This window comes from Haliotis rufescens, unplaced genomic scaffold, assembly GCF_023055435.1.
Source record: "Haliotis rufescens isolate VD_foot unplaced genomic scaffold, xgHalRufe1.0.p SCAF_11, whole genome shotgun sequence".
In the NCBI taxonomy this organism is placed as follows: domain Eukaryota; kingdom Metazoa; phylum Mollusca; class Gastropoda; order Lepetellida; family Haliotidae; genus Haliotis; species Haliotis rufescens.
The window spans coordinates 28,655,955-28,683,953 of record NW_025963791.1 but is presented as its reverse complement, the minus strand read 5'-3'; the positions used below and the strand labels follow the sequence as shown (position 1 = coordinate 28,683,953).

Genomic DNA, 27,999 nt, shown 5'->3' with positions numbered 1-27,999 from the left:
TACACAACATTCTGTAAATTTAAAAATTCTTTATTTACAACTTCTGGTCATTAAACGTTCACAGATAATGTCTGTTTAATGATTTCCTGTTCTTCCACACAATTAAGTTTCTGCTTGCTGAAAGATCACTGGTACAAGGGAGACAACTCTTCAGTTAATGTCAACACATGCTGAAGAGGGGTTATTTTGGCAGCATGTTGAGATTGAAGAGATGCCTCATTGTCGGACGACCATGGGGGCAGTTCTGAAATGAGGATAATTATCACCATAAGGACTCCATAAGTCAATTGCTAACCCATCATGTCTTGAAGACTTTAAACTTTTATGGTAATATTTTTTTTGTGTCAGTCATGATTTCTTGCCCAAAAAATTATTTTTTCTTGAAATTTTCAAAGATTGGATGTCATATCTTATTTTTATTTTAGACTTTGTTCCAGTTATTCCTATCAGGAATCTTTTAGATACATAATGCAAGGTAATTCTGGTTCAGATTCTCACTGACATTATTACATGATTCTGAAGTAAAACTTTAAAATGTGCATCAATAAATTACAAGACGTGACAGCACTTGACATGGATGGGGGCTTCAGAAGAGACCATCTGCATTGTGTGAAGAAATTGCCATACACAGTCATAAATCCATCTTGGTAAATTAAATGAAGCTGAGAAATGTGAACCTACCCAAGGCTGCTCAATCTCACCCATGTGGCACAACAGCTGAAACAATCAAGAGAACACATTTCTTCTCTTATTCAAACTTTGAAGTTGAGTGTCTACCATAGACATAGGTGCCTTTAATGTAAGTCTTGACATTATTACATTTGAAACATCATTCCCTGAAGAATATGTCTGTTGAGTATAAAGCTGTACAAACTGTGTTTTTATATTTTAGCACTTTCTTCAGAACAGCCTGGGGGCACAATGGTCCTGTCGTCTAAGATACTGCAATTCGCTGTGCAGAGTGGCCTCCTTTCGACACGCCGGAAACCTATAATTCTTGCGAATCCTCTACCTCTATTAAATCATTGCCATAAATCCTGTATTTTGACTGCAATCACACAAAACTAATCTTCAGAATTTCAATCCACTGTCAACCACACAAGTCGAGTTGTCAAGACAATAGGACCGCCAATAAAACCTCTAGCTCGCTAGCTTGTCAAGGCAGGAAAACCTCACAATCTCTAGGCTATGTAGTCACACTAGATATCTAAAATTCAGATAATTAGTTGTTATCTATTGTTGTACTATTCAACACTCTGACTGTTTTGGTAAAAGGTCCCTCTTTAGCTGATTCTAACATAAATATTAGTGGTGATTGTTATGGGTGCGAGTCCAAGATGGCATCCTCAATCTCTCCTCCAGGCTGAAAATCATGTTGAAAGTTCATGATTACAGGGGATCCCCATCCAACTTGCTGGAAATGCAGAGACACCTCATGCTTAGAAGAGACTGTGAGTCGTGTGCTTCCCTAAGACAGCTTTCAACAAGCTATTTGACTCCATCAAGAAGGCTAGAAGGAAGGAAGCAGCCAAGATGATAGCAGACGGTTATTTTCTCACCCTCTTCTGCTACTCACACTGAAACACCGTCAGGAATCGGGAACAACTAAGACTTCTCCACCTGTGACAACTCCGGCCATACCGATGGATCTTTCAGATCTAAGTATTCTTAGATTTATAAACAATGATGTCTATTGTTCCTATGATTGTGGGTTCGAATCCTGGTTCACCCCAATCATGTTTCTAGGTTTCTCAGCACCAAACCCATGCTCGTGAGTTTCATCAAAGTGGTAAACGTTCGAGACCTGCATCACTTCGAGGTTTCCTCCCACATAAAGCTGACACTACAATACTGTTCAATGCCTCGTTAAACCTAACTCACTCACTAACCCACATGAACAATAAGTCAAGGAGACAACAACAATTTTTGTGAAAAGAAAGTCAGCTAAATGACTATCAGATTTAATGCTTCAGTGCAAGTGTGGTTTAACTGAAGAGTATGTGCTGAGAACCCAGGCTATCATGAATATCATAAATAACCTTTTCGAAAGTTAGACAATCATAATTTAAAAAAATTCTTTACCTCATTTAATTTAAAAACTTTTCCACAATAACACCAATGGAAAAAGATTTATGTTAACATATGAAAACCAAATTCATAACTATTTGATTGGCATTCTAGAAGTATGTTTTTCTGATACCATCTTTTCAGACAACTGCCTCTTTTCTTTATTTATAGACTTTTATTCCAACCTTTTTCATTTCTGCTTTATTGAGAGCTGTTCCAATCATGATTGATTTCCGACAGGCCCTGGAGGCAAACATCATCCGAACCCGGGACGGCCGACACATCACACCCTGGTGGATAAAGTGAGTGAGTGAGTTGTGATCACAGCCTCCATTACAGAATAACCTACATCATGCATTATCTGAAAACAATTTGATGAAACTGAAGCATAACAAATTTAGCACTGAATACACCTTTAAACCCTTTTTTTAATTTTTTAATTTTTAATTTTCTCTCTTTAATGGTCACAACATTCTGTAGATGCCTAGAGCAGATAAACCAATGACTGCAATAACGCAGGTATTTCAGATTATCTCCTCTTTGAGTGTCTTCAATGCTCACATACGCGACCAACTTGTGTTATTCCTGGACAAGCCGAATAGTGATTCGTGCCCCTCTCGTGGCCATTTTTTCAGTCTAATTGCAAACGGGCAAAGCTAAAAGAATTGTAAACTCGTTGCATAATGATTCACATATATTTCCCCTATACATCAAATATATTTAGAGATGCTATTGAAAACACAACAAAACTAACAGTATTATACAGTATGATTGACCACATTTACCTGTATCTTGGGTGTATTTTTAAATGCAAGACATATGTAAAATAAAAAATTATTCCTAAAGTGTTCTTTGACCGAAGTACTTTAACGCATTGTGATTGGTTTGTCGTATTTTCGTGCCAAATATTCATCGCTAAGGGGACGAGTTTTGCAGGTTATGGAAAGGGGCAAGTGGTGATGAATGCAATGATCATTCAATCATGGTTCTGCAAGATTACAAGAGGAGCACTGTTAACACATAGGAACGTGATGACAGCTGTACTTACTGGCGAGTCTGTCAGCATGAAGATCAGCTCCTCTATGTCTGCAGGGAGATAAAGCTGCTTAGTGTATCATAGTATTGCCAACCCAAAACATCAGTAAGAGGCACTTTGCACTGCCACTAATCCTGATAATCACACTCCTCAATAAAATCACAAACTGTTTCTTTCCTGAGCCAGATAAGTGATACATACTCAATACTACTCGTTGCTCTTATACTACTTGTTGCTCAAATACCTTTTGCTCAAATACAACTGTTAGCTCAGATACTAAAATTAGCTCAAATACAACTGTTAGCTCCAATACTAAAGTTAGCTCAAATACAACTGTTAGCTCAAATACAACTGTTAGCTCAAATACAACTGCTAGCTCAAATACAACTGTTAGCACAAATGCAACTGTTAGCTCAAATACAACTTTTAGCTCAACTACTACTGTTAGCTCAAATATTACTATTAGCTCAAATATTACTGTTGGCTCAAATATTACTGTCATATATTATTTTGCTACATTGCCTATATGAACATTACAGGACCTTTCCAAATTTACAATCATATGATCCCCGTCATCGAAATGGAAATAGCTACAATAAAATCACAAAAATAAATGAATGTTTTCACACCGTATTGAAAACAAAGTTGCCCAGCAAGCTAGGTAGACATGTTTACTAATGACACAAAAATAAGTATCAAGAAGCTATGATTGCATGTCCTCAGTTGTTCCTGACTTCTATCCCCCTTAAAACAGTTGATCATAACCTTAGTAACAATGTATCCATGGTAACATAAAGCAAGGAGTTCTCACCATCCTTGCCAAAGTTCCAGTTTTTACTGACTGGCGTTGACGTCAGCTTCACTCTGCAGGTGGGAGGGGCTGTAATGTAAGACATTCATTAAATACCACTTCAGATCCTGTTGCCATGGTTTGTCTAAACAGTAGGTGGGTAAGCATGGCCTACAATATATTTTGAGTTTATGGATTTATATGTAAAATATGGTGCGCATGAGTGAGTGAGATAGTGAGTGAGTGAGTGAGTGAGTTAATGCTGCTTTTAGCAATATTCCAGCAATATCACGGTAGGGGACACCAGATACCGGTGGGCTTCACACATTGTACCCATGGGTCTTAGGCATGACAAGCCAACGCTTTAACCAATAGGCTACCCGACCACCCCCTTAACCAATGGACTGCAACCAACCTGTTTCGTCAATGACAAAGTCGAAGCCGTTCTTCCTGAAGATGTCCAGGTTGTCTACTAGGATGGTCTCGTTGCTAGCAGTCAGCTCCAGGTTTTGAGGGCTGCAATGGCCAATTCAAAGACAGTGAGTGAGTGAGGTAGTGAGTTAGAAGTGAGTGAGTGAGTGAGTGAGTAAGGTAGTGAGGTAGTTAGTGAGAGAGTGAGTGAGTAAGGTAGTTAGTGAGAGAGTGAGTGAGTAAGGTAGTGAGGTAGTTAGTGAGAGAGTGAGTGAGTGAGTGAGTGAGAGAGTGAGTGAGGTAGTTAGTGAGAGAGTGAGTGAGTAAGGTAGTGAGGTAGTTAGTGAGTTAGTGAGAGAGGTAATGAGGTAGTGAGTGGACTCACTGTATAAGCTTCTGACTCTGTATGACAGTATGTCTCTGTAACATCTCAAAGTTGTACTTCTCATCAGTTGCATGCTGATCAACAATAAACAGGTCCTCCCCATGCTTAGCCAGGATGAAGCCCAGATTAAACTGGAACAAAACAACAGCTGTCAGGTGCCCCTCATGTAGAACACATGGAGAATAAGCAACAAGTTTTATGGATAACGGATTATCAATCTCGAGTGAAATAAACCGTAAGTAATCCAAAACTCAGTAAGTCAAAATAGTCCAGAAAAAGTTTCACGATCACAAATCAGGACATCAACTCACAAATCAGGACATCAACTCAAGTCCATGAACAGAGTAGTATTCACTTGACTTCCATGAATCATGAACAACCTCATTTCATTGGTTAACTGAACATAGACACATGTGACTACTAATCACACTGCAAATCACACGTATGTATGCAGTAGTGTTGTGAACACAAAGCGTGTCAACTTGAAGCCCTGAATGTCGTACCTGGCCGATGATCTCCATCTTGGGAAACATGTCTTTCCTGCAACCAAATAAGACATAACATACAGTAAACATGGGATTATTATTTCTAATGTCATCATTGTCAAGCCAAACATGACGACACTAGCCAAGTACAGTCATAGCTCAACAATAGCCAATGAACCGATGCCACACTCGTCTAACATCCAGGAACTTTCATCTATCCCAGGCAGACCAGTTTTGTCACCATAAGGGACTCCTGGGATGTTTTTTGAAGAGTCACCTACACGAACAGAACAGATCAGATTATAAATATGCTCAGGTATTCTACTAAGTGCAGTTCCCCTACTTCTTTCTCAATGCTTTACCCCCCCTTCCATCCCAACCCCATTTCCATACCAACCCCCCTTCCATCCCAACCCCCCAGCCCTGTAAGCTACTGTCTGTTTCAGCCGTGTAAGCTCTGGGTATGGGGTCCATTTACTAGTGGTCTAGTGGTCTAGTGGATAGAGCATCTGCTCTGAGAGCGGATGATGGGTGGTTCGATCTGCATCATACCAAAAGAAGGTACTTGTTGTTACCCTGCCTGGCACTCGGCATTAAGGGGATAAAACAAGGACTGGACAGCTCAGGATCAGTATACAGTGTCTGAGTGGGGTACTCATGTTAAACTTTGGCATAGTATCTCAGTAGCCTAGCACTATAAAACCGACCTAGGTCCAAACTAGTAGAAGCAGCCACATACAAACGTGCAAGCACGTCGCAATGTAAGTGCAATAATCTTCAACACGATGTTACACCACATTTCACCTCACCACCTCTGGGTTTATTACTCTGGAAGATCCCCAGCAGGAAAAAATCAGAGCTTTCCCCCCCCCCAAATCCCCATACACACAAACCTTCTCTAACTCTGTAATTTGGAAAGAAAAATTTAACCCCTCTAAATCCAGAATTTTTCTTATCAGTGCATCCCTTGAGCAGGGATGTGAATTTAAAGGTCTCAAAAAGGTACAATCCTTATACAAGAGCTCCGACCTCGATATGAAAGGCCGGATCCACAAGTTCAAATCTAAGTATTACAATATAAATAACCTGGTATGGCCTAGTGTTGGTCAGGCCCCCTCGTACATACATCTAACAGAAGATAAACTGACTTTATTTCTCTCTGGAGCTCCTCTTCGGCAGACCTGTTGTCCAGGGGGGAAATCTTAGCTCGAAAGCTGCGGCTGAAATCTGTATTGCCATTCCCTATGAAAAAGAGAAGGTTTTCATACAACAGGACTATATTACATAAAGTTTATTTAACACATAACATATATTTGTAACATAGTGCCCCATGCTTGTCAGAAGAGACGCCTAATGAGCGTAGGTTACAGTGTGTGACCTGGATGATTGTGTGTTCACTGTTATTGTCATGCAACACTGGCTTCCACAGGCGATTTCGCTTGGGTGAGATATCTCCTGGTGATTACTGTTTGTAAGCTGAAGACCGCCTCCGTGGTCTAGAGGCAGAGCGTCCGCCCGGAGAGCGGAAGGTCCGGGGTTCGATCCCCGGCCGCGTCATACCAAAAGACGTTAAAAGATGGTACTTGTTGTTACCCTGTCTGGAGCTCGGCATTAAGGGACTAAAACAAGGACTGGTCGGCTCGGAGTCAGTATACTGTCTCAAGTGGGGTATTCATGTTAAAGTGCGGCATGGTATCTCAGTGGGCTAGCACTATAAATCGGCATCAGTCCGGACTAGTACAAGCAGCCACACACACACGTGCATGCACGTCGTTATATAAGTGCAATAATCTTGGACGCGAGGTTAAACCCAATTTCACCTCACCTTGTAAGCTGAAAAGTTGGAAGAATGATTTTGGATAATAAATAGAGTCTCACCCTCATGTCTTTTGATATCAAATATGTCAAAATCGGAGCTTTGGAGTCTCAAACTTTTATTGACTTGTGTTGATATACCTTACAGTCAAAAACACTCGAGTCTTCTCTATTTGAGCCATGACGTTGTTGATCTTAGCTCATGATATAGCCCCAGTATGGCTGCCTGCAGATAAAACTACCCTCACACAGCACAGCCTTTATAACTCATAGTTGGGTTCACTGGATGTATAAAATAAATGTAGCAATATGATCATGGTAAAGTTGGGTACAAAATAACTGTAACACATGAGGGTCAGCTCACAAAGTACTTTTTTTATGATCTGGGCCCCGTTCCACAAAGCGATCTTAGCGCTAAGTTGATCGTAACTCCCTTTCTTTAACACTGACTTACGACAGTCATAGCGCTAAGATCGCTTTGTGGAACGAGATCCAAGGACCCGTTCCACATAGCGATCTTAACGCTACGATTGTCGTAAGTCAAGGTTAAAGAAAGGGAGTTACGATCGACTTAGCGCTAAGATCACTTTGTGGAACGGGGTCCTGGTCAACAGCAACTTCCAATAATATGAGTGAAGTGTCTCGATTGGACCGATGCAATACTATAAATAAGACTATATAGCAATCAATAAACAAGATGCACTTGTGTTCATAGCATTTGTGTTCATTGAAAATTTAGACCTTGTGATTTTTGTTTCATAGATTGACATATTATTTGTACGTATTAAGGAAGAAATAACAATATGGAAAACTTCAGGACCGTTGGTAGCTATGCATTACTCACCATCTTGGTTTGTTCCATTCACAGCCTGTGTCCTGGCCTTGAAAGCACTGAAGGAAAATGAAAGTCTTCTCTCTCTTTTGCGAACCTCTTCTTTCTCATCCTAGAGCAAAAACACCACATCCAATCCACAGTTTGGCTTATTAGGCGTTTGAGTAAGTATTATCTGTGCAGCTGATATATACCACTTAAGAGTCATAACAGAAGAACTAAAGTCATATGAAAATTTTGAGAAGTATACTCTTAGCATGCTGCCATTTAGTCACTTAAAGTGCAAGTCTCATATGCATATACAAGTTTGCAGATTTGGATAGATCGTAAAATCGTTAATACAAATATCACATTGAAAACATCGAAAGCAGTGTGTTAATGTTCTGTCTATCTATTTCAAAGGCTGAATAAAAAATATAAAGGAGACCGAGCCTTTATATACAGAGGCTCCACACATGGTCTCAGAGGTAATTTCCTTTAGGATTACCTCCAAGATTGCATGCATGATTGGTTGCATGCATTCTCAGGGATGGAAATGAACGAAGACTATGTCCTAGCCACAAATGTTTGAAATTCTACTAGCCCTTAGGATACCATTAACATTAACAATAATCGTCTTGGCTAGCAGGCCAGTGCTAATTTCCATCCATGTATTCTCCATCTTTTCTTGTTTAGGGAGTAGTCTGTTTTGTACTTGAAGAATCTTGCAACATAATCATTCAGACACTTGACTATATTCAGCTGGATGAAGGGACGGTCAAAGGAAATAAGTAGACATATTAATATGAATGAAACAGCAGGTCAGATATGCATGACATGAGAGTTGATAGAGATGGCCTAGCACAAGACTACTCACATATTCCTGAAGTGTAACCTGACATCCATGGGGTAGTTGTGCATCATCTGGACTCTCCTGTGATGCTTCTCCTGAAAGACCTGCAGCTGCCAAATGTGATGCCTCTTCCTCTACATCTTCAACCTCCTCTTCCTCACCGGTATCTCCTTTTAATCTTGCCTTTCTGAACATCGAGGATTCTGACAATTCCTCAAGGTCTATAATCTCCTGACTTGAATGTTTTGAAATTTTCAGAAATGATGTTCTTGCATCAACAGTGTCTTCCTCACACTGAACGTACTCCAGATTTGTGTCTGGGACAGTAAAGCTGTCTGTCTTGGACCCTTGGCTGCAACATGTGGACCTGCTACCTTGAGAAGATGTGATCTGTTCCGGAACAACAATAACACAATCTGAGGACTGACTTGAGCCACCACCTTCAACCTTTGTTACATCCTTGGTACACTTCTGTTTAAAATCTGACAAAAAACTGTCAACATGTGATCCTCTTTCCGCACTCACTGGAGATGAAAACGAATCATCAGCTCTAGTTTTCAGAGATGGTGAGTGTGAGAGTTTGCTTGGGCTTTCTGTAATACCTGAGTCCGAATCTATTACAGATTCTGATTCCCCAAAATTTGGGGATTGTTTGCACAGAAAGTTTGAAAGAGAAGATTTACAAGGTGTAGTCTCCTCTGATTTGAACTTTGCAGGAAGACTTTGACTTTTGGGTAATGTCCATGTGTCAAGTCTCCTCTCTGAAAAAAAAACAGAATTCATTAACTTTACTTGATCCGTTTACAATTTACTTTGAAAATATAACAGTTACACTTGTCTATTGGAAAATGAAGACACTTCAAATGTTTTCGGTTTCACATAATACAGACCTAAGTCAGCTGCTAGCTCAGTGTCAACTGCAAAAGCAAACACTGACACCCTGGTGAAGACCTCCATGTGCAGGCTCATCCTGACATATCAGGAGCTGGAGTTAAGTCCTCATCACACAGTGACATCCTGGTGAAGATCTCCATGTGCAGGCTCATCCTGACATAATGACTGTAGGGGTGACAGTCAGGAGCTGGAGTCAATTCCTCCTCACCAAGTGACACCCTGGTGAAGACCCCAATGTGCAGGCTCATCCTGACATATCAGGAGCTGTAGTTAAGTCCTCATCACACAGTGACACCCTGGTGAAGACCCCAATGTGCAGGCTCATCCTGACATATCAGGAGCTGAGTTAAGTCCTCATTGATTAATAACATTTGGGGGTTAATATTCTGATGTAGTTCTCAATATTTCAGGGCCGGTGGGGTAGCCTTGTGGATGAAGCGTCAGCTTGTCACTCCGAAGGCCCGGGTTCGATTTCCCGCGGTGTACCCCGCCATGTAATTGCTGGAATATTGCTAAAAGCGCTGTAAAACAATCCTCACTCACTCTCAATACTTGAGTTTTGCTACAAATTGGAACTGAATACAACTGACAGAAAATGTAAACATAGTAAACAAGCTAGAATGCAGAATGCAGATTTTGACTGAGCAATTATTTAATACTCCGTCTAAGTAATTACCGTCTAGGTAATAACTAAGGCAGGTAACCCTTCATTGCCAATAATTGATCTACAACTGCTATAGGAGGAGGTCTCACGTTTTGAATGTTCTGGACTAGAAGTCTGAAAGTTTCCTGTCACGTCATCCTTTGCAAATGCGCTGGAAAACGACCGCTTTAGTTTGGACAGAGTGTTCACAAGTGTTGGCTGAAACATATTCATATTATAAAAAATTATATGAAACATTTGATAAAAATATCAACGTAAAAAAGACACAAGTGTAATGCCCCAAGACATTTGTCCCTGAAAACTGACCCTAAGGTTGGTTTTTTTAGTTTGACGCCGCACTCAGCAATATTCCAGTAATATGATGACTGTCTGTAAATAATCAAGTCTGGACCAAACAATCCAGTGACTGACATCATGAGCATCGATCCACGCACTTGGAATATGATGACATGCATTTACCAAGTCAGTCAGCCTGACCACCCAATCCTGTTAGTCGCCTCTTACGGCAAGCATAGTCGCCTTTTACGGCAAGCATGGGTTGCTGAAGACCTATTCTACCCCGGATCTTCATGACCCTTAGGAAACATGCACCAAACAAACTTTCTTCCAATTCAAACACATTTTTTATATTTTAGCTCTGTCTTCAGAACAGCCTGGGTGCACAGGTAGCCCAGTCATCTAAAGCTCCGTAATTTGGTGTGCAGAGTTGCATCCCTTGGGAATGCCAGAAACCTATGATTTCGGGTTTAAATCCTGGTCCACCCTGATTATGTTTCTAGGTTTGTCAGCACCAAACCCATACTTGTGGGGTTTTCCAAAGTGGTAAACGTCTCAGATCTGCAAAAGCAGCATCACTTCAGGCTTTCCTCCCACATTAAGCTGACACACCATTAAACCGGGTATAACGGGAATAAAAGTGGTGTTAAACCTAACTCACTCACTCACTCACTCAGAAACCTCATTCTCCATACCTAAAGGCAAACATAGGAACACAGTGTACTAGATATGTTATTTAAATATTAAATGTTTTTCCCAGAATATTATGTACAAAGACATGACTTTGCTTAGCATTGCTTAAGTACTTTCAAACAAAGTCTATACTTTAAAATGACGATACAACCATACCCTACTCTGCATCATTACCCACAGCCTGTAAGGGGCTTATCTTCAGTATGTACTTGCATACACACCGACTACCATGGCCATTAGGAAAGTTAATTCCGCTATGAATAAGTAACAGTATTCCAGTTATATCACGGCGTGTCAGCTTAATGTGGGAGGAAAGCCCGAAGTGATGCAGCTCTCAGACGTTTACCACTTCGGTGAAACCCACGAGCACGGGTATGGTGCTGACGAACCTAGAAACATAATTGGGACAAACCGGGATTCGAACCAATCAATCATAGGATTCTTGCACGCCCAAGGGACGCACCTCTGCACAGGGAATCGCCTTAGACGACTGGGACACCTGTGCCCAATAACTCCGCTATGAACAGTATTAGGTTACATCATGGAATGGCAGCTTGATGAGGGAGGAAAGACGATGCAGGCCTTAGTTACAGGGATGTATTTGGACCTGTTCATATGCTGTATAGTTATAACAAATGGGATGGCCTTGTAAGGTGACTTATATTACTTACTATGATAACAGGTCCAATAAAGATAATGTTTAACAAAAAACTTCTGTTTGACAACTTGCTTGCAAGGGCACTTAGTTAGGAGCCCTTGAAAAAATCATGAGCAGATGACCATATCGGTGGAAACCACAAGCATGGATATTGAAAGAAGACTCAAGTCGCCGGTAAACCCAAACGATGTTTACTTGTTCAGATCAAAACCATAACTGACAACACAACGGTATTACTATGATGACATCATCACAACACTCACACAACCATTCCAAACTACGTTAACATTGCGTTCTATGTATAGAAATACTTCCGGGTTTAGAGTTACCTCCCTTACATCAATATGGTGGCTGAAAAAAACAAGAATCATAATCAGGGCGAACCTTGAATTCAAACCCAAGTTCATAGGATATTGGCAGGCCTAAGGGACGCAACTCTGCACAGGAAAGTGCAGAGTCACAAATGGGCCAGCAGTGTCCTGCCGAGAAAGTTAAATGCTGCTTTCCTACCAATATCAAAACAGATGGCTTGCTGTTCTGGTACAAAACTCTAATCAAAGTTTAATGCTTGAGTGTGTAAATATCCAAACCTTTCCTATTTTCGGCCCTTCTGGTACCACCTGCAATGACCTGCAAACACACAAGGTTTCTTTTCACTCCAAAGTGTAGGGATCAAAATGATACAACTTCACTTTTTTTATGTTACCATGTCAAGATTATTTATATAATTGCTTTCATACAATTCCAGAAAATTAAGAAAATGTGTACCATTATTTTCTTGTTTACACACATTCTTGGGTACAAGTTTTGGGAAAACTAAACGTCCCCACTTGTTGACTGTCAATCCAATGCCATGACTGCAGCCACTGGGAATTAGTGGCAAATGAAGAAAATGGAAACTATTTACATTTACAGAGAGTTTTTTTTAGTATGTTTTGTCTGTTTCAGTTACCAGTTATTGCTCAATTTAGACAGGTTAATCATAAAACTTGAGTTAGCAGGTGAGATAAGTATTAGGATCATCTGATTTAATCTTTCTAAGACTGGAATGATCCTCAAACCAACCCCTTCTTAAAGTTTATTTATATTTCTACCATGAATTTGGAAAATATCTGATTCTGACTGGTCAGTTAGAAGTTTCAAATCACAATAACCACTTCTGAATAAAACAGCCGATTTGACCTCTGCAGTACCTCGGTAGCTGGTATTTAAAGTGAACGACTTCTTCCTCAATATCAGTGAACATTGTGAAATGTACTATTATAGCTTACAACATGCAGAAATGTGGCCACAATGACATTCAAAGTATGTGTGGCAAAATATTTAAGCCAGGAAGAGAGTACCAAATTTGCCGCTTCTCTATGACTGTTACATCATACCAAATGTGCAGTATGACGTCATACTAATAACATGCCGTGTACAACTAAACCCTGCACATTCGGTTCAATATTCAGTTGATATTTCAAATCTACAGGTAACCTAGCTCTACACTGAAAATACAGTACATTGATCTCCTGAACTGAATTCAACTGATATTTACCTGTCAGAGCCTGTGTCTGAACTGTCATCATCCTTGTCAGCTGGAAAACATCAGATCTCAGTACATTCTGAACACAGTACAGTTATAGTGGCAGAATCTATAGGATCTCTTACATTCAGTTACTGGTACTCATTTCTGATGGCTTGCTTACTCAGTGGGATACTTTTTTTATGTACCCTGTTGATAGGAAAGGTATAAATTACATATACTCTGCTGGGAAGTGCCGAACTTCTTACCAATGTTGACACAATGAAATGATAATATTATCTCGTAACTGAACACCTATCAGATGCACTTTAGCAAGGGAGATAACTCTGGACGAGTTTTTTCATCATCTGCTCGCTGTCAACATGTCTGTGAAATGGTTAGCTATCCACAGTGATAAGACATTTTAGATAAATGGGCAAGCTTGTGTGCCAGCTCGGGGTACACTGGCTATCACATGGGGTACATCACACCACATACCCCTCGAGACCGGTCTGCAACTAATGATATTTTACTTCAAATTTCTTGATAATCATCCTAATGTTCACTGTAAACATCAATCAATCTGTCTCTGCATCATGTTTACTATCATGGCATATCTTTCGACACATTTTCTGAGAATTAAAACTGAAGTTATAGCTAAATAGCAGTTACACCATCCACAAACTAAACCACATCACTGTTTCACTTTGTACATCATTTGACAAGACCCCTAAGTCTAGCCGCCCATCAACATATTCCTATTCCATCTTCAAATTGAAAGATTGCCCTAAAATTCAAAACATGAATGCCAGAGAATAACCAGACTCTGCTCTGCTTTATAGACGGGGTATATAAAGTAGCATCGATTTTGAGGACTTGTACAGGATGACAGGATGGGGAGGGGGGGGGGCTTAAAGTTTGGGTTGCTTTTTAGATGGCGATATTCAGTACCATCAAAGCAGACTCCATAGGGCACAAAAAGCAAAACAGAGATGTAAATTACATGAATGGATCACTGAATATCAGTGATGACCCCAGACATTTAAGCTCAAAGGAAATCAGCTTTGTCATCCCTGCATTGCCAAGTCCTGCTCCTCATCACAGAAAGTGGATTCAGTGCTATGACTGCACATCCCTGTTAATGTATGGGAGTTTCAACAGGCAGTAAGATCATCTCCGTGGTTAATTCAAACTAAGCCCTCTGTGTACCTCGGCTTGTGTTGAGAGTCATGAAGGTGTTGATCTTCAGTATGCTGGTAGTGGGTTCGAACATCTTCACCAGCGATGTCTGCAATACAGAGCCAACAGACATGGGGTCAGACAGGAGTCATTGGACAAACTGTGGTAAAAGTACTTCGTATAAAGAGGACTGTCTGATTACGTAGTCAGAATTGACTGCAGTTGAAAATAATCTAGTCTAGGCCCTGTTCCACAAAGTGAAATTAGCGCTACGCCTGTCATAAGTTTATGTTACAAAATGGAAGTTGCAATGGCTTAGTGCTAAGATGGTTTTGTGATTCGGGGCCCTTGTGTTAAGATTGCTTTGTGCAAAAGATCCCTGGAATAGACAAAACAGCGATTGACAGCACAGTCAGTTTCATGAATTAAGTGAGGACCTTGGCACTTTGGGGTTTGCTGCCATTGCATTTAAATCTAGGGACCCCAACATATTCAAATTTTAACATTTTCATGTTTAAATCAGATGGTGTAATGACGATGGTGTTTGCTGTTTAACACCACATTCAGCAATATTCGAGCTATAGGACAATCTGTAAATAATCGAGTCTGGACCAAACAATCCAGTGATTGACATCATGAGCATCAATCCACACATTTGGGATAAGATGACATGCATTAACCAAGTCAGCAAGTCTGACCACACGATCCCCTTAGTCGCCTCTTACGGCAAGCAAAGCATGGGTTGCTGAAGACCCATTCTACCTCGGACCTTCACTGTTGAGCAATGATAAGCCAGGTCCCACTTTGGAACCAGCCAACTCATTTCTAATGGCTATTGCAACAAGCACTGGGTTAAGCTTCAGGGTCCTCATGGAGGGTTAAGAGAAATGCTCACTGCCCATCACAATCTCACCTTGAGTGTTGCCAGCAGGAGTTTCTCCCCCTGAAGGAAGAGCTGTCTCTTGTCAGGGGTCACATTCACATCAACACTCTCTGTAACACCATGTACAATCAGTGCATGAATAAACATCTTCTAGGGTGGTCCTGGGGTACTGGGGACCTATCCTGTCAGGGTCCTCATGAGATACAAGTATGGGGTACTGGGGACCTATCCTGTCTGGGTCCTCATGACATACAAGCATTATATCCATACAATATAGGCCATCTATAAGCCATTCCAGAATGTTCTTCTTATCAGTTTTAATTTTTTTAATCGAGAATACGTCAAAATATGTTTCGAAGCGTAGTCGCCAGTTTGAAACTAGTGTCATAAAGCTCGAGAAAACTGTCTTCTGATTGGCTAATGTCGATTTCTTGTCATTCATTTCATTGGTCGGTCAAAATTCATGAAAGGTTGTTCTGACGTGACCCGTAATAGGATGTCCTCAGATCTTTGTTTAGCGGTAGCGAACACTAAGATCTGATTTTAATGAGATTGGGGGTACTGGGGACCTATTTGCCACGTATTCCCCATGGGAGACAAGTATGGGGTACTGGGAACCTATTCTGTCATGGAAACCCATTGGAGATGAGCACTGGGTATTGGAGACTTATTCTTACCTGGAATACCTATTGAGAAATGCATGGGTGTGGCAACATTACCTATGTTCTTGAAGTCATATGAATGATTCAGGAAAAAAATATTTTATTCATTACTTTCAAGAACTCAAAGAAGCCAATTATCAGAAGCCAATATTAAATAGTTTTTATTTTGAAGATACCTTATTAAGAATACATATGACTGTGAGGTAATCTTGTCAATCTATAGATAGATGAACTTTACAGGCAGAGATACAATAAGCCTTGTGCTTGAGTTTAGAAGTGAAATTAACAAACATGTTTGAATATAGGTCTCAAGGAGTGGGCATACAGATCTATCTGAAATGAAATCATGCAAATTCCTGTTGCTAATATATGGCTGAATAGGTAGTGAAGATACTTCTCACTGACCTTTATCCATAGTGATCGTAAGCACCACAAAGGGGTACTGATGGCGATTGTAGCTGTGGTAAACCTCATTGATCTGCTTGGACAGCTGGAAAGTGATAATGTATAGCATCTCAGCATCATCAGCACAATCAATAACATCCTATTAGCAAAGAAGTCAACACATGTCAAGGGTTTTACATCATAGTAGCCTTTCTGTGGAACTTGGTAGAGGGGCATTTTTGCCAAGAGAGTTATTCTCTTGCAAAATGGACACGATATCAAGTGAAAACGGGTTAGTGTGCATATTTTGTTGTTCCAGCTATATGACAATGGTCTGCAAATAATTCACTGCAGTTAGGTATGGGCAAGACATCTTCCAGGGCAATATGCCAAGATGCAAAATAAAACTGAGAGAAAAGTTTCAATAAACAGACATGATAGAAGTCCCAAACATGAGGGCGGTCGGGTAGGCTAGTGGTTAAAGCGTTCGCTCATCATGCCGAAGACCCGGGTTCGATTTCCGACATGGGTACAATGTGTGAAGCCCATTTCTGGTGTCCCCCGCCATGATATTGCTGGAATATTGCTGAGTGCGGTGTAAAACCATACTCACTCACTCACCCCAAACATGAAGTTTATTAACTGAACTAAATTTCTTCAAAACAATCTTGATGAAAAGGTTTTTATGAAACAGACGTTACAAAAAGAGAACATTTTCAATCTATAACAGCAAGTACGTTTTATATTTTTTCCAATTTTGTAAAAAAATGTGAACCAATTCCTAAAGCCTGACATGCATGAACCAAGTCAGCGAGCCTGACCACCCGATCCTGTAAGTCGCTTTTACGACAAGCATAGTCACCTTTTACGGCAAGCATGGGTTGCTGAAGACCTATTCTACCCCGGAATCTTCACGGGTAATTACACAAGCATGAGGCTTGACCTTACCTTTGTAGTGGTACACATTTGCTTAGCTTTGACTGAATTTAGTTCATTGATATGATAACTACATCTTACTGAAGACTCACATGGTTGCTTGGTTACAGGTATGCTTTACATGTTCTATTTGATTGTAATGTAATAGATGTATGATTCTATGAAACGGTTAAATGTTCTTTGTTCTTGATCTTACATAGAGTAAACCTGTCATGTTTTAAAAAGCTTTTGTGATGTGATTTCAATAAAAAATGTTCCTGAAACGGGTAAATAATATTTAGTAGATCAAGTGTACAAATCTAAAATAGAGCTATGACGTCACTTTATTGTTTCAACTGTAGATTATTTGTAACGAATAGACAGTTACTTGTGCATTGTCCTTATCTCAAACTTTACCCACATATTTGCTAAGATATGTACGCTACCTTGGCCGAGTCACATGGCCTCTTGTTGATGAAGATAAACTGTCTGTCAGTACTCCCCCTTCCCCGGCCATGCTCACACTTGGACACGAAGCCCTCGATCCTGAAACACACAGAGTATAAGATAAGAGGTGTCAAGATTCACTAATGTATTGATGCATCACAAATTTACCATGACTACACATCATGACAAATGATGTGAATTGCCATGAATCAGTTCAGGTCTTTATTCTGTGCTGAATTTTACAAAATAACATATGCAAACATTAGCTATCACCCGACTTACCACCTATCATCAAATAAAATGCTACATTGTATTATATTACTGGAACGAGGCAGAATAAACGTTAACGTTAAACGAACATGGGAAACGTCACACAAACAAAAAATTAAGTATCACAACCTCAGCGTTCCAGTTTACGGGTAATAACCAGTTTATTACGGGTAAAATTAGGCTTGGACCGATAATTCATGTGACTGCCAGTCCCTGTGGACCAGCAAATATAGAACCTTATAAATCTTTGTTGTTGAACAAAACATAGGTGATATTCATATAAGTACATTTTTCAAACAAAGTCAGCTTGTCTGTTACCATCAGGGTTTCCCCTGGTCTATTTCTAGATTAAATATCCATTTGTAGCGACTTCGCCTCGAAATATTAAAAAAAAGAGAGAGAAAATTGCAACTGAAGTTTGTGTGGATGACGTAAAGATCTAACTTAGTTACTTCAGAGATGACATCTTTGCACTGAACATGATGTTGAAAGAATTAAAACCAAATAATTTTCATACAATTTTTTTATTTGTTTAAAGTTGGGACTGAAATTAGGGGGGACTGGTAATTTTTAGAGTTGCCAGTCCACAAGGACTGGCAGTTACAAAAGCCAGCGGGAACACAACCTGTAGTCTGAAGGTCAATTCAAATCTGGTTAAGGCAATGTTGTTGTTGGTTGACGTGACCATTTTCTTAAAGCCAAGCCAAATTCTCAATAAGAGAATTTATTTCAAATTTGTGACATTTGGGGTTTTCAGATGAGGAATTAGAGTTTGACAGGCATTTAGAAGTTCGAAGAACATGAAGACTTAAAACTGTATATAGACAACAACTTCTAAATTGTTCATTACAAGGGTTACTTCTCGCCCTCGTAAGAGGCGAGTAACATAATTGGGACGTTGGGCTTGCCGACTTGGTTGATGCATGTCATCATATCCCTACCGCGTAGATCGATGCTCATGATGTCAATCACTAGATTGTCTGGTCCAGACTTGATTATTTACAGACCGTCATGATATAGCTTGAATATTCCTGAGTGTGGTGTTAAACAACAAACAGAACAAAACTTCTGGCCCTTCATCAACAGAGAAGTTGTTATCCATACAAAGTTTCATGTCTTTATCACGATAAATGAAATATCCACGTATTTTGACGATAGTAAAATTAAGACCCTACCTGAACAGGTCTTCAGAATAAGCTTGCGACTTGACCCCAAACCAGGAACACACCTCCTCTGTGGGCTCATGTTGTTTAAACTCCAACAGACTCTGCACCTGTTTGGGACCAAAGATGTTGGCGATGTTTTCTCTCAGCGTTGTGTTACCTTTGGTGGATACGACAGTTGACCGACTCCTGCAACGACAGTACCACATTAACATGTATGTTTTAAGTGGTCTGACCTAATTGATAATTTATATTTCAAAGTATTACAACTTTTGGATATCAATCTCAACAGTAAATGCTTCCAAAAACATTAATTTACCTTAAATATTCATCCTACTGATTTCCCTGACTAATATCCAACACAAAATACTGGTACATCTAATTTTCTCAAGAAATGTTTAATGTCCAACTCGATTAACTGTTATGACCATTTTGACATGAAGTATATTATTTTCAACCTCTCTGCCTACACATTTCATGGATCCATTTTACAACTTAGGTAATCATCTTCAACATAACAGCAGAATCCCCATTAGAATCACACATGAAGAAAAATGACAAATCTCGTTATTTAGAACTTGAACTTGAAAAAATGGGTATATAGATTCTTTTGTTGGATCCCAACTGCATCCTTCTTTATTTATCATCATATAAAACCAAATGACTAGATTTGTGTAAGTAGAAAATGAATTTTATGATAAACATTTCATTTATACTTATCTTGAATCATACTTATTTGCTTATCTCTTCTTATTCCCGAAATGTAGTGGAAACTCTTGTGCAGTGTTCCTAATGAACAGAAAACATCTCACCCAAACACACCCCTCTCAAGTACAAGTGCACCAGAAACTTGTGACGAACCAGTCTGACTCATCACTCTTCACTTTCTCTTCTATTTCTTAATTCCAAACACATCGGAGAGAGCAGGGTGCTAAAGCGTATGAGTCAGGATAAGTATTATTAACAATTATGTTTTTGACATAAAAAATCCATATTTCAGTTGTCTTGACTCATACTAATTTGCTTGAATCTCACTGTTAATCAAATATTCAATCAGAAAAGAAAGATGATTAAGTATTGCTTGGATTACATGAACAATTCCCAACCAGCTAGCTGGGGCAAAAGTTAGAGAGTGATGAGTGAGATGTTTTCTGTTCATTTGGGAACACTGCACAAGTGTTTCCAATACGTTTCGGGAACAAGAACAGATACGCAAACAAGTATGTGTCAGGATAAGGTAAAATAAAAAAACATGATTTTCACTGTACCATTTCTTGAATAAGTATATTTGTAAAATAACAAAAACATTAACCTACTTACCCTTTCCCAGCCTGGTTAGTACAGGAGATCCTGACCCCGGTCGTCACCAGACAATAGGCATTCAGCACCTGGATCATCTTGGCGAACTCCTTCTTCAGACTTCGCTGGAACTCGCGATGTCGCACTGGCAGTGTTGAAAACAGGTTTTGTAGAATTACGGTTGTTCCTTTCTGAAGACATGACAGAAACATTGTCAATTAATTCAACAGGCTCTTGGAAATAATAGGTAAACTATGTAACAATCAGAATAATTACTGGCAAAATTACCATATTCGAAACACAACTGAAATAAAAGCTCTTACTATTGGTTGAAATTGTTCTATATCGAAATAGGTTGGAGTAGGCTATTGGAGTGATTGCATGGGTGATTGGTTTCTGGCGTGCCCAAGGGACGCAACTCGGCACAGCGAATCGCGGCGCCTTAGACGACTGGGCAACCCATGCCCCCATGAGTGATTTTGAAAAGGATTCCAATTATATCATGGCATGGCAGCTTCCATGGGAGGAATGCCCAGAGGGATGCAGGTCTCTTCACCCCTTTGGCGAAACCCACGAGCATGGGTATGGCACTGACAAAGCCAGAAACATATTTAGGGCGAATCAGGATTTGAACCCATGATCACAGGTTACTGGCCTGTCCAAGGGTCACTACTCTGCACAGCGAATTGCAGCGCCTTAGACGACAGGACCAACCGTGCCCCCGAAAATGTCCTGTATTAGAATAGATGTTAGACTGCTATTGGAACCATAAGAGGTTGCAGTTGGTAGTTTATTTAGTACAAGGACCAAAAAAGACCCAACTACAACATTACTGAAAAAACAGAGCCTGAATGCAAGGTCGACATTGCTAGCATCACATTCAGTGACTACGATAGTCACTACTACTGTAATAGTGATGATGTTGTCATAAATTGATTTAGGTCAGTGAGTGTTGGAATTATATTTTTTTTGCGATGTATGTTACTTTTTGATCAGTGTCAAATTTGGATTGTAAATTTTCAATTTCCCAGTGTAATGTCACTGTCAGATGGCTGAAGTCAAGTTTTGTCAAGACCCTCCTCGAAAATGTCTATTATTTTTTAGGACAATACCCAAGAGACTCAAATATTTTGGTGGCCCTAGATGACCAGTCCCTCATTCAGCCACTGTTGATCAGTCACACAGGTGAAGTTTGTTTGTTTGTTTGTTATTTAACGATGCATTCTGGAATATTCCTGCTATATGATGGCTGCCTATAGATAATCAAGTTCGGACAAGACAATCCAGTGATTGATCTGGTGAAAACTATCCATGCATTTGGGTCCAAGGACACGCAAGCAACAAAGTCACCAAGCCTGACCACCCAATCCATTTGGACTCCTCTGACGACCCTTACCTTAAGTCACAAAATTTAGTAGGGTAAAAAGAACTTAGTTTTCTTGGTTTTTTTACTTAAGTTTAGAGGAAGTCATAAGTCATATTTATCAAAAGATTTTGGCTTAAGTTTTTTCTTATATCAAAACTAAGTTGTTTGATAAATACGGCCCTGAATCCCCACGGGATAAACAGATGAAGTATTGCCATTAGACAAATAGAGAATCTCACCCGAGTGTCTTTTGATATCAAATATATCAACACGAGCTGATAAAAGTGGAAAAATTCCGAGGCTTGCCAAGGATTTTTGCCACTCTTACCAACGAGTGTTGATATATTTGATATCAAAAGACACAAGGGTGAGATTTTATTTATCATCCAACATCATTCTTCCAACTTTTTCAATTTGTAGACAGTAATTAGCGGTGTCTTAAGTGTAAGAAGAACTGCTTACAGCTTCAGTAGCAGAGCCATTAGTGATGTCATTTGATTGTGACGTCATGGTAACCAGGCAGTGACGTCACAATGGTCTGCAAAGCATTGTGATGTAGTTTCATTGCAGCGATATCTACAGTGTAGATATCGCTTGATCTAATCCAAGCGATATCTCCTGTGGTAGCCAGTTTTGGATGGCAATTTGTCTTATCAATCAATGTAACCTCAACATGTTGGTAATATGCAGACAGTCTCAGACATGACCAAGTTTGTTACAATCCAGAGCATGGAGAACTTCAAAAAGCACCTTTTGTTTCCTTTCTGGGAAAAACATAACCATATTTGATAAGGATGCGAAAGGGCAAAATGACATCGAACAGCAACAGTTAGTTATGAACAGTATTGTTTGAGCTGCCGGTCATAGGGAGGTGAAAACTTTCACTGCCACACTGACCTGTCTGGGGCATGGTGCCCTGCTGCAGAGTGTCCCATGATGGTCAAACTCCAGCCTCGTCCCAACACTCGCTTCCTCATGACAGGTAACAACACTCAGCTTGCTGAAGCAGACATCACCACATTGATAGCACAACATAGGGAACTGTATGGCTTGGTTTAACATGGTTTGGGAAGGTGCGTGTTATATTTCAGCCAGCTTTGTTGGAGAAAAGCCCTAAATGATGATGTTGACATTATCATCATCGTTATCATATGTTATACATTTAAATACCTCACTTATCCAAGTAGTGGTGTCTGCTCACATGCAGTTTATTTATTCCCGACCAGTGGATCCATATGCTTTCCAGTTATCATTGGTGAGGTGAGGTGAAATGGGGTTTAACGTCGCGTCCAAGATGATTGCACTTATATAGCGACGTGCATGTGTTTGTGTGGCTGCTTGTACTAGTCCGGACTGATGCCGATTTATAGTGCTAGCTCACTGAGATACCATGCCGCAGTTTAACATGAATACCCCACTCAGACACAGTATACTGACTCCGAGCCGACCAGTCCTTGTTTTAGCCCCTTAATGCCGAGCTCCAGACAGGGTAACAACAAGTACCATCTTTTAACGTCTTTTGGTATGACGCGGTCGGGGATCGTACCCCGGACCTTCCGCTCTCCGGCGGACCCAGTTATCATAGACATTGCTACACTAGTTAAGGCCATGAACCTTGGGCAAACAGGCCCAGGATCTAATGTGGACAAGCTCATAACAAGCAGATCCTGGCATACCTAAGGGACAAAACTCTACCAAACTTACTAAGTCTATGACCATATGTTTCAGATACATGTTAGATGAATAAATTTGCCAGTCAGTTTTTAAAACCTATTGAAGACAAAAACAATACCCAAAGTGACTTCTTTTCTGTTGGATTCTCTGTTAAAAAAACAAGAGGGTTTTTCTATTAAAATATCTCAATGAGCAATTCCTCAAACATGAATGTCGGGAAAAAGATTTTCTTTACAACGAGAACTGCTGCAACATCAGGCAGCTTTTTCCAAAGTCAAGGAGGATTGTAACCATGGAAACCGGCCCTGAAACCAGTCAATACTGACAAAAAAACAAACCTCAAAGCACAGAGAGAGCTGAGAGCCTCCCCCCTAAAGCCAAATGTCTCCACTCCAACCAAGTCACCGAAGTCCTGTATTTTAGATGTGTGGTGTTTCAGAGCTGTAAAAAGAAGAAGCAAGGTACGCTGTATTATCGCAGCAGTTCATTTATAATGGATCATAATGGCATATGCTTACTAACCTATAAAATATGTATAAAGAAAATGGTATTATGTCATGAGTTCAACTTTTATTACACATGAATTAGGCTTGGTTGATGCTGATTTTCTTTAGCGAGATCGGTAAATAAAAAATGCGCCATTGGTGACTCAAGGGGAGACAACTCTATTATTGCAGTATCGCTATTGTTAGGTATGACACGTGTGGAATAAGCGCTTTACATCACTTCCTGTTATGAATTATGCATAATCATTATGCATACGACCTAGGTTGGGTCAACAGACATCATCCAAACAAATGTGTTCTTTTCTAACCAGTTTCGAGGGCGGTAGGGCTAGATGCCACTTCAAAACATTTCAAAACTATTTTGAACAAGTTAATATGTTTACTTATGAGTAGCAGCGAGTCCTGTGTGCAATCAAGCAATCAAATATCACACTAAGATTTGCATAAGTAACCAGTCTTTAAGTAACCAGATTACAAGTCTTTCTGATACCGCAATAATATAGAGTCCAAGTATAATATAATATTACACCAGGCCCTTGAAAATCTGTGTCATTCCACAGGTTCTATAAGGCAGGATGTTTACAGTATGTGAAGTACAGACACTTTCATTACAAGTGAGTGAGTCTGTAGGTGTACAGAACTGTTATCTCACAGTGTGTTATAAGACTAAGTAATTCAGGTCCTAGATGTTTACCCCTTTGGTGAAACCAACAACCGCTGGTATGGTGCTCACTAAAATAGAATCACAATCGGAGCAAATCTGGAATTTGAACCTTCAGTCATCGGATTCCGGTAGATATGTGCCAGGAAAGAAAAATCAAACGCTCTACAGAAGCCATTAGTATTGTGTATGATATACTCCTGTACTAAACATGGTCAACTTACTGAGTCCCTCAAAATTCTTCTCCTCCACTCCAGATCCATTGTCACTGACCTCAATCATTTCACTGCCATACTCTTTCAGTTTCACCTCTGACAAAATACAAGACAAAAATAACTCTTACATTTAGAGACAGAGACTGCCAAGTATATCAATGTTGAAGATAGGCGTTTGAGAAATATGTTGTCTTCACTTTCTAAAACTGAACATGGTTACAATTATTGCATATTTTGTCAACATATCATAGTGATTTCAATCCCTTGACTAGAGATAGGCACATCAGTTCCTCAGTCATGTTCATGCGGAATGTTATGTCTCGTATTACACAAGAAATGGGTTGAGCTAATGAAATTATAATTACAACCCATGATAAGCTCATGAGGTTTGAACCAATATATACTTGTTTTACAAATGTTTCCCCAAAACACCTGGAGGGGAGAAAACAATATAAATAAACATGATAAAAGTCATGTCTTAACATGTTTAAAAACAAAAATTCAAAAATAAATTTATTTCTGAATTCTTCCGGTCCTTATCATTTTTGTTTACAAGACACAACCATATTTTTGGTTTCATGTTTTCGAAAGAAAAAGCTTTCCGTTTATTCCAAGTGTTTACTTGAGAGACCAGGAAAGAACAGACAAGGTGAAAGTGTCATTGTAACCTTAAATTTTAATGAAAAAGCTTGCAACACTTAATTGTTTCCTGTTAAAGTTTTTGTTTGGAAAAAAGCATAAAAGTGACAGGGGGATCTGAAAAACAATGTAATTAAACTGGTCTGGCATATAACATATACCGTATTCGATGTAATAAACGCCCCACTCCAATAAGCGCCCACGGCGATATTTGTTAATATATTGGCTAGTGAACAATCCCAATTAGCACCCCTTCCAATTGATCAATGTACACAAGACTTATTTATTTGTGTATAATACGCACTCGTGTGTTATATGCACCCTTAATTATGGGCAATTAAATTCGGGAAAATATATCTGTCGTGTATAATATATGGGGTCTTTTCTTTTGTATCATTTTAGGCTGTCAGCATAAACCACGAAATTTATGATCTTTCAACTCTGTTTTTTTTTAAACCAAAATTATATTCTAATAAGAGCCCCCTATTTTAATTTTGAAAGCACCCTGGACGCTTATTACGTCACATACGGTACATTCAATAGCAATGATATGATATACATGTATTACCAACACTTGTTGCTTTGGCATCTACGCTGTTTTCAACCAGTTCCTTGACGGCGATAGCCAGAGTAAGAACGACTTGTCCTGAACATATTCGATGAACTGATCCTCTGTCTATAGCCTGGATGGATCCTGCTTTCTCAGTTGTAGCTTCAGGGCTGTTGGAGCATACATCAATGTTATTGCTGATTGTTTTTTTAAATTCATGATTTTCATCTGTCATAGAATGTAGAAAAGTCATCTTTCCAGCTAAATTAAATTATTACTAAGTATCACAAGACTGTCATCAAGCTCTTTCTAAAAGGTAAGGATGATGAAAATATTGTGATGTTTGGACAGCCGATATCTGGGCCCAATCGTGCCCAGTGACACACGGATGAGATGTAGTAAAATGGAGTTTAATGTCACGTTCAAGATTATTGCACCTATATAACAGCGTGCGTGCATATGTGTGTGTATTGACTATATAGCAAAAATAAAGTTGGAGCATTTTTTTGACATTTTGTCTGACTAAACTGTAATCACACTTTTGTTTGATAGAATGGATACTAGTATATAAACATACATTTTATTGCACATTTGCTTCCCTTGAAATCTATTTTTGTGCAAGAGACAAAATTGCCCAATCCGTGATCTAGGAATCCCCTGGGCCTCATGGAGCGGTTGTAGCAAGGTCGTGCCCACGAAACCTATCGTAATGGTCAAGCTGGGTATTCCATTTAAACAGACCAATGTTTTAGTTCAAATAGACAAGGTATAGTCAGAACAGAATAATTGATAAACCGACCCACAATATTCTATGTTTTTCATATTGATAGTATAGGTTAGTAAGTGTATGCCATTACAATCCATTATAATAACTAAAGTGACAATATAGCATACCATGCTAATGTCATTGTTTAATGTTAATATTTAGTTGTCATCGTAATCCATCCCTATGACATATCCCTATTATATCATTAACATGTTCCACACATGCATCAGCATATTCACTTCACGCATACACCTACTGTGACACTGTATTAAAATACTGAAACTGTGCAAACACTGTAGAATACAGAAAGATACCTGACGTCAATTTATGTAGAGTACGTAGTACCTGTGCGGACTACCCCGATAGCTATATGTTTACTATATCAGTATATACATATGTATACTGTAAACAGCGGTAAATAGGATCACATATCGCTTACAAACGTGCAACTCAGTCCGCATGACATCACGATCTCAATTATCAAACCCTTCACTAATGCACACACGATTTAGATCAATAGACTAAATGGTCGTAGAAACATATTTGATATATTGAATAAAACGATACCAATTCGTTTTATTTAATCGACAACAAGCATGAAGCCGGCATGAACCAAGCATGTGCTTAAAATATAATTAGGTTGCGAAATACATCAAAAGTTTGCCTTACACGTTGGAAGTTTCATCTGCAATATAATCAGTTTTCTCTTTTTCGGCCATGTTGATTCTCCCGCTTTTGAGAATTCATTTCGGAACACTGACATTAAACTATTTTTGCAAAATCATCATATTTAAGTTAACTCCTAAACAGTAGTGTTTAATGATTACAAGTTTATGTATAAATGGATATGATTTAGTACCACAACGTAGCAACATGTCCATAACATACTGGATTACAAAATTATTAAACGACTTGTCCCTTTCAGATAGTAAACTTCAGACTTGGAGAGCCTTATCAAGTATTTGAAGCACTCTTAAAATAATCTCTGTCCACAAGTGGACAAACAAGGGCGGACCCGGCATTTTAACAAGGGATGGGTCCAAAATATCCAAATCCTCTCTCAGTCAATTCACTG

At 39.4% G+C, this 27,999-nt stretch overlaps 1 protein-coding gene across 2 annotated transcripts; it reads right to left on the bottom strand.

Annotated features, from left to right (window-relative positions):
- Window positions 1-14: 14 nt before the first annotated feature.
- On the bottom strand, window positions 15-27,649 carry LOC124132603 (mismatch repair endonuclease PMS2-like). Of its 2 annotated transcripts, XM_046496595.2 has the most exons (25): window positions 27,594-27,649; window positions 26,177-26,328; window positions 24,979-25,065; window positions 23,926-24,028; window positions 22,811-22,913; window positions 20,569-20,738; window positions 19,261-19,437; window positions 17,815-17,914; window positions 16,475-16,559; window positions 15,438-15,517; window positions 14,555-14,633; window positions 13,379-13,418; window positions 12,429-12,468; window positions 10,301-10,409; window positions 8,678-9,414; window positions 7,834-7,933; window positions 6,323-6,416; window positions 5,193-5,229; window positions 4,690-4,820; window positions 4,309-4,409; window positions 3,915-3,983; window positions 3,116-3,153; window positions 2,253-2,357; window positions 682-717; window positions 15-244 (listed from the first exon to the last, which is right to left on the bottom strand). In XM_046496595.2, the coding sequence occupies exons 1-25, from the start codon at window positions 27,641-27,643 to the stop codon at window positions 182-184; spliced, it is 2,886 nt and encodes a 961-aa protein (XP_046352551.2). In that variant the 5' UTR covers window positions 27,644-27,649; the 3' UTR covers window positions 15-181. The 2 variants fall into 2 exon arrangements, with proteins under 2 accessions (XP_046352551.2, XP_046352553.2); XM_046496597.2 differs by lacking the exon at window positions 27,594-27,649 and having other exon boundaries at window positions 26,181-26,310.
- Between the last annotated feature and the right edge of the window lie 350 nt (window positions 27,650-27,999).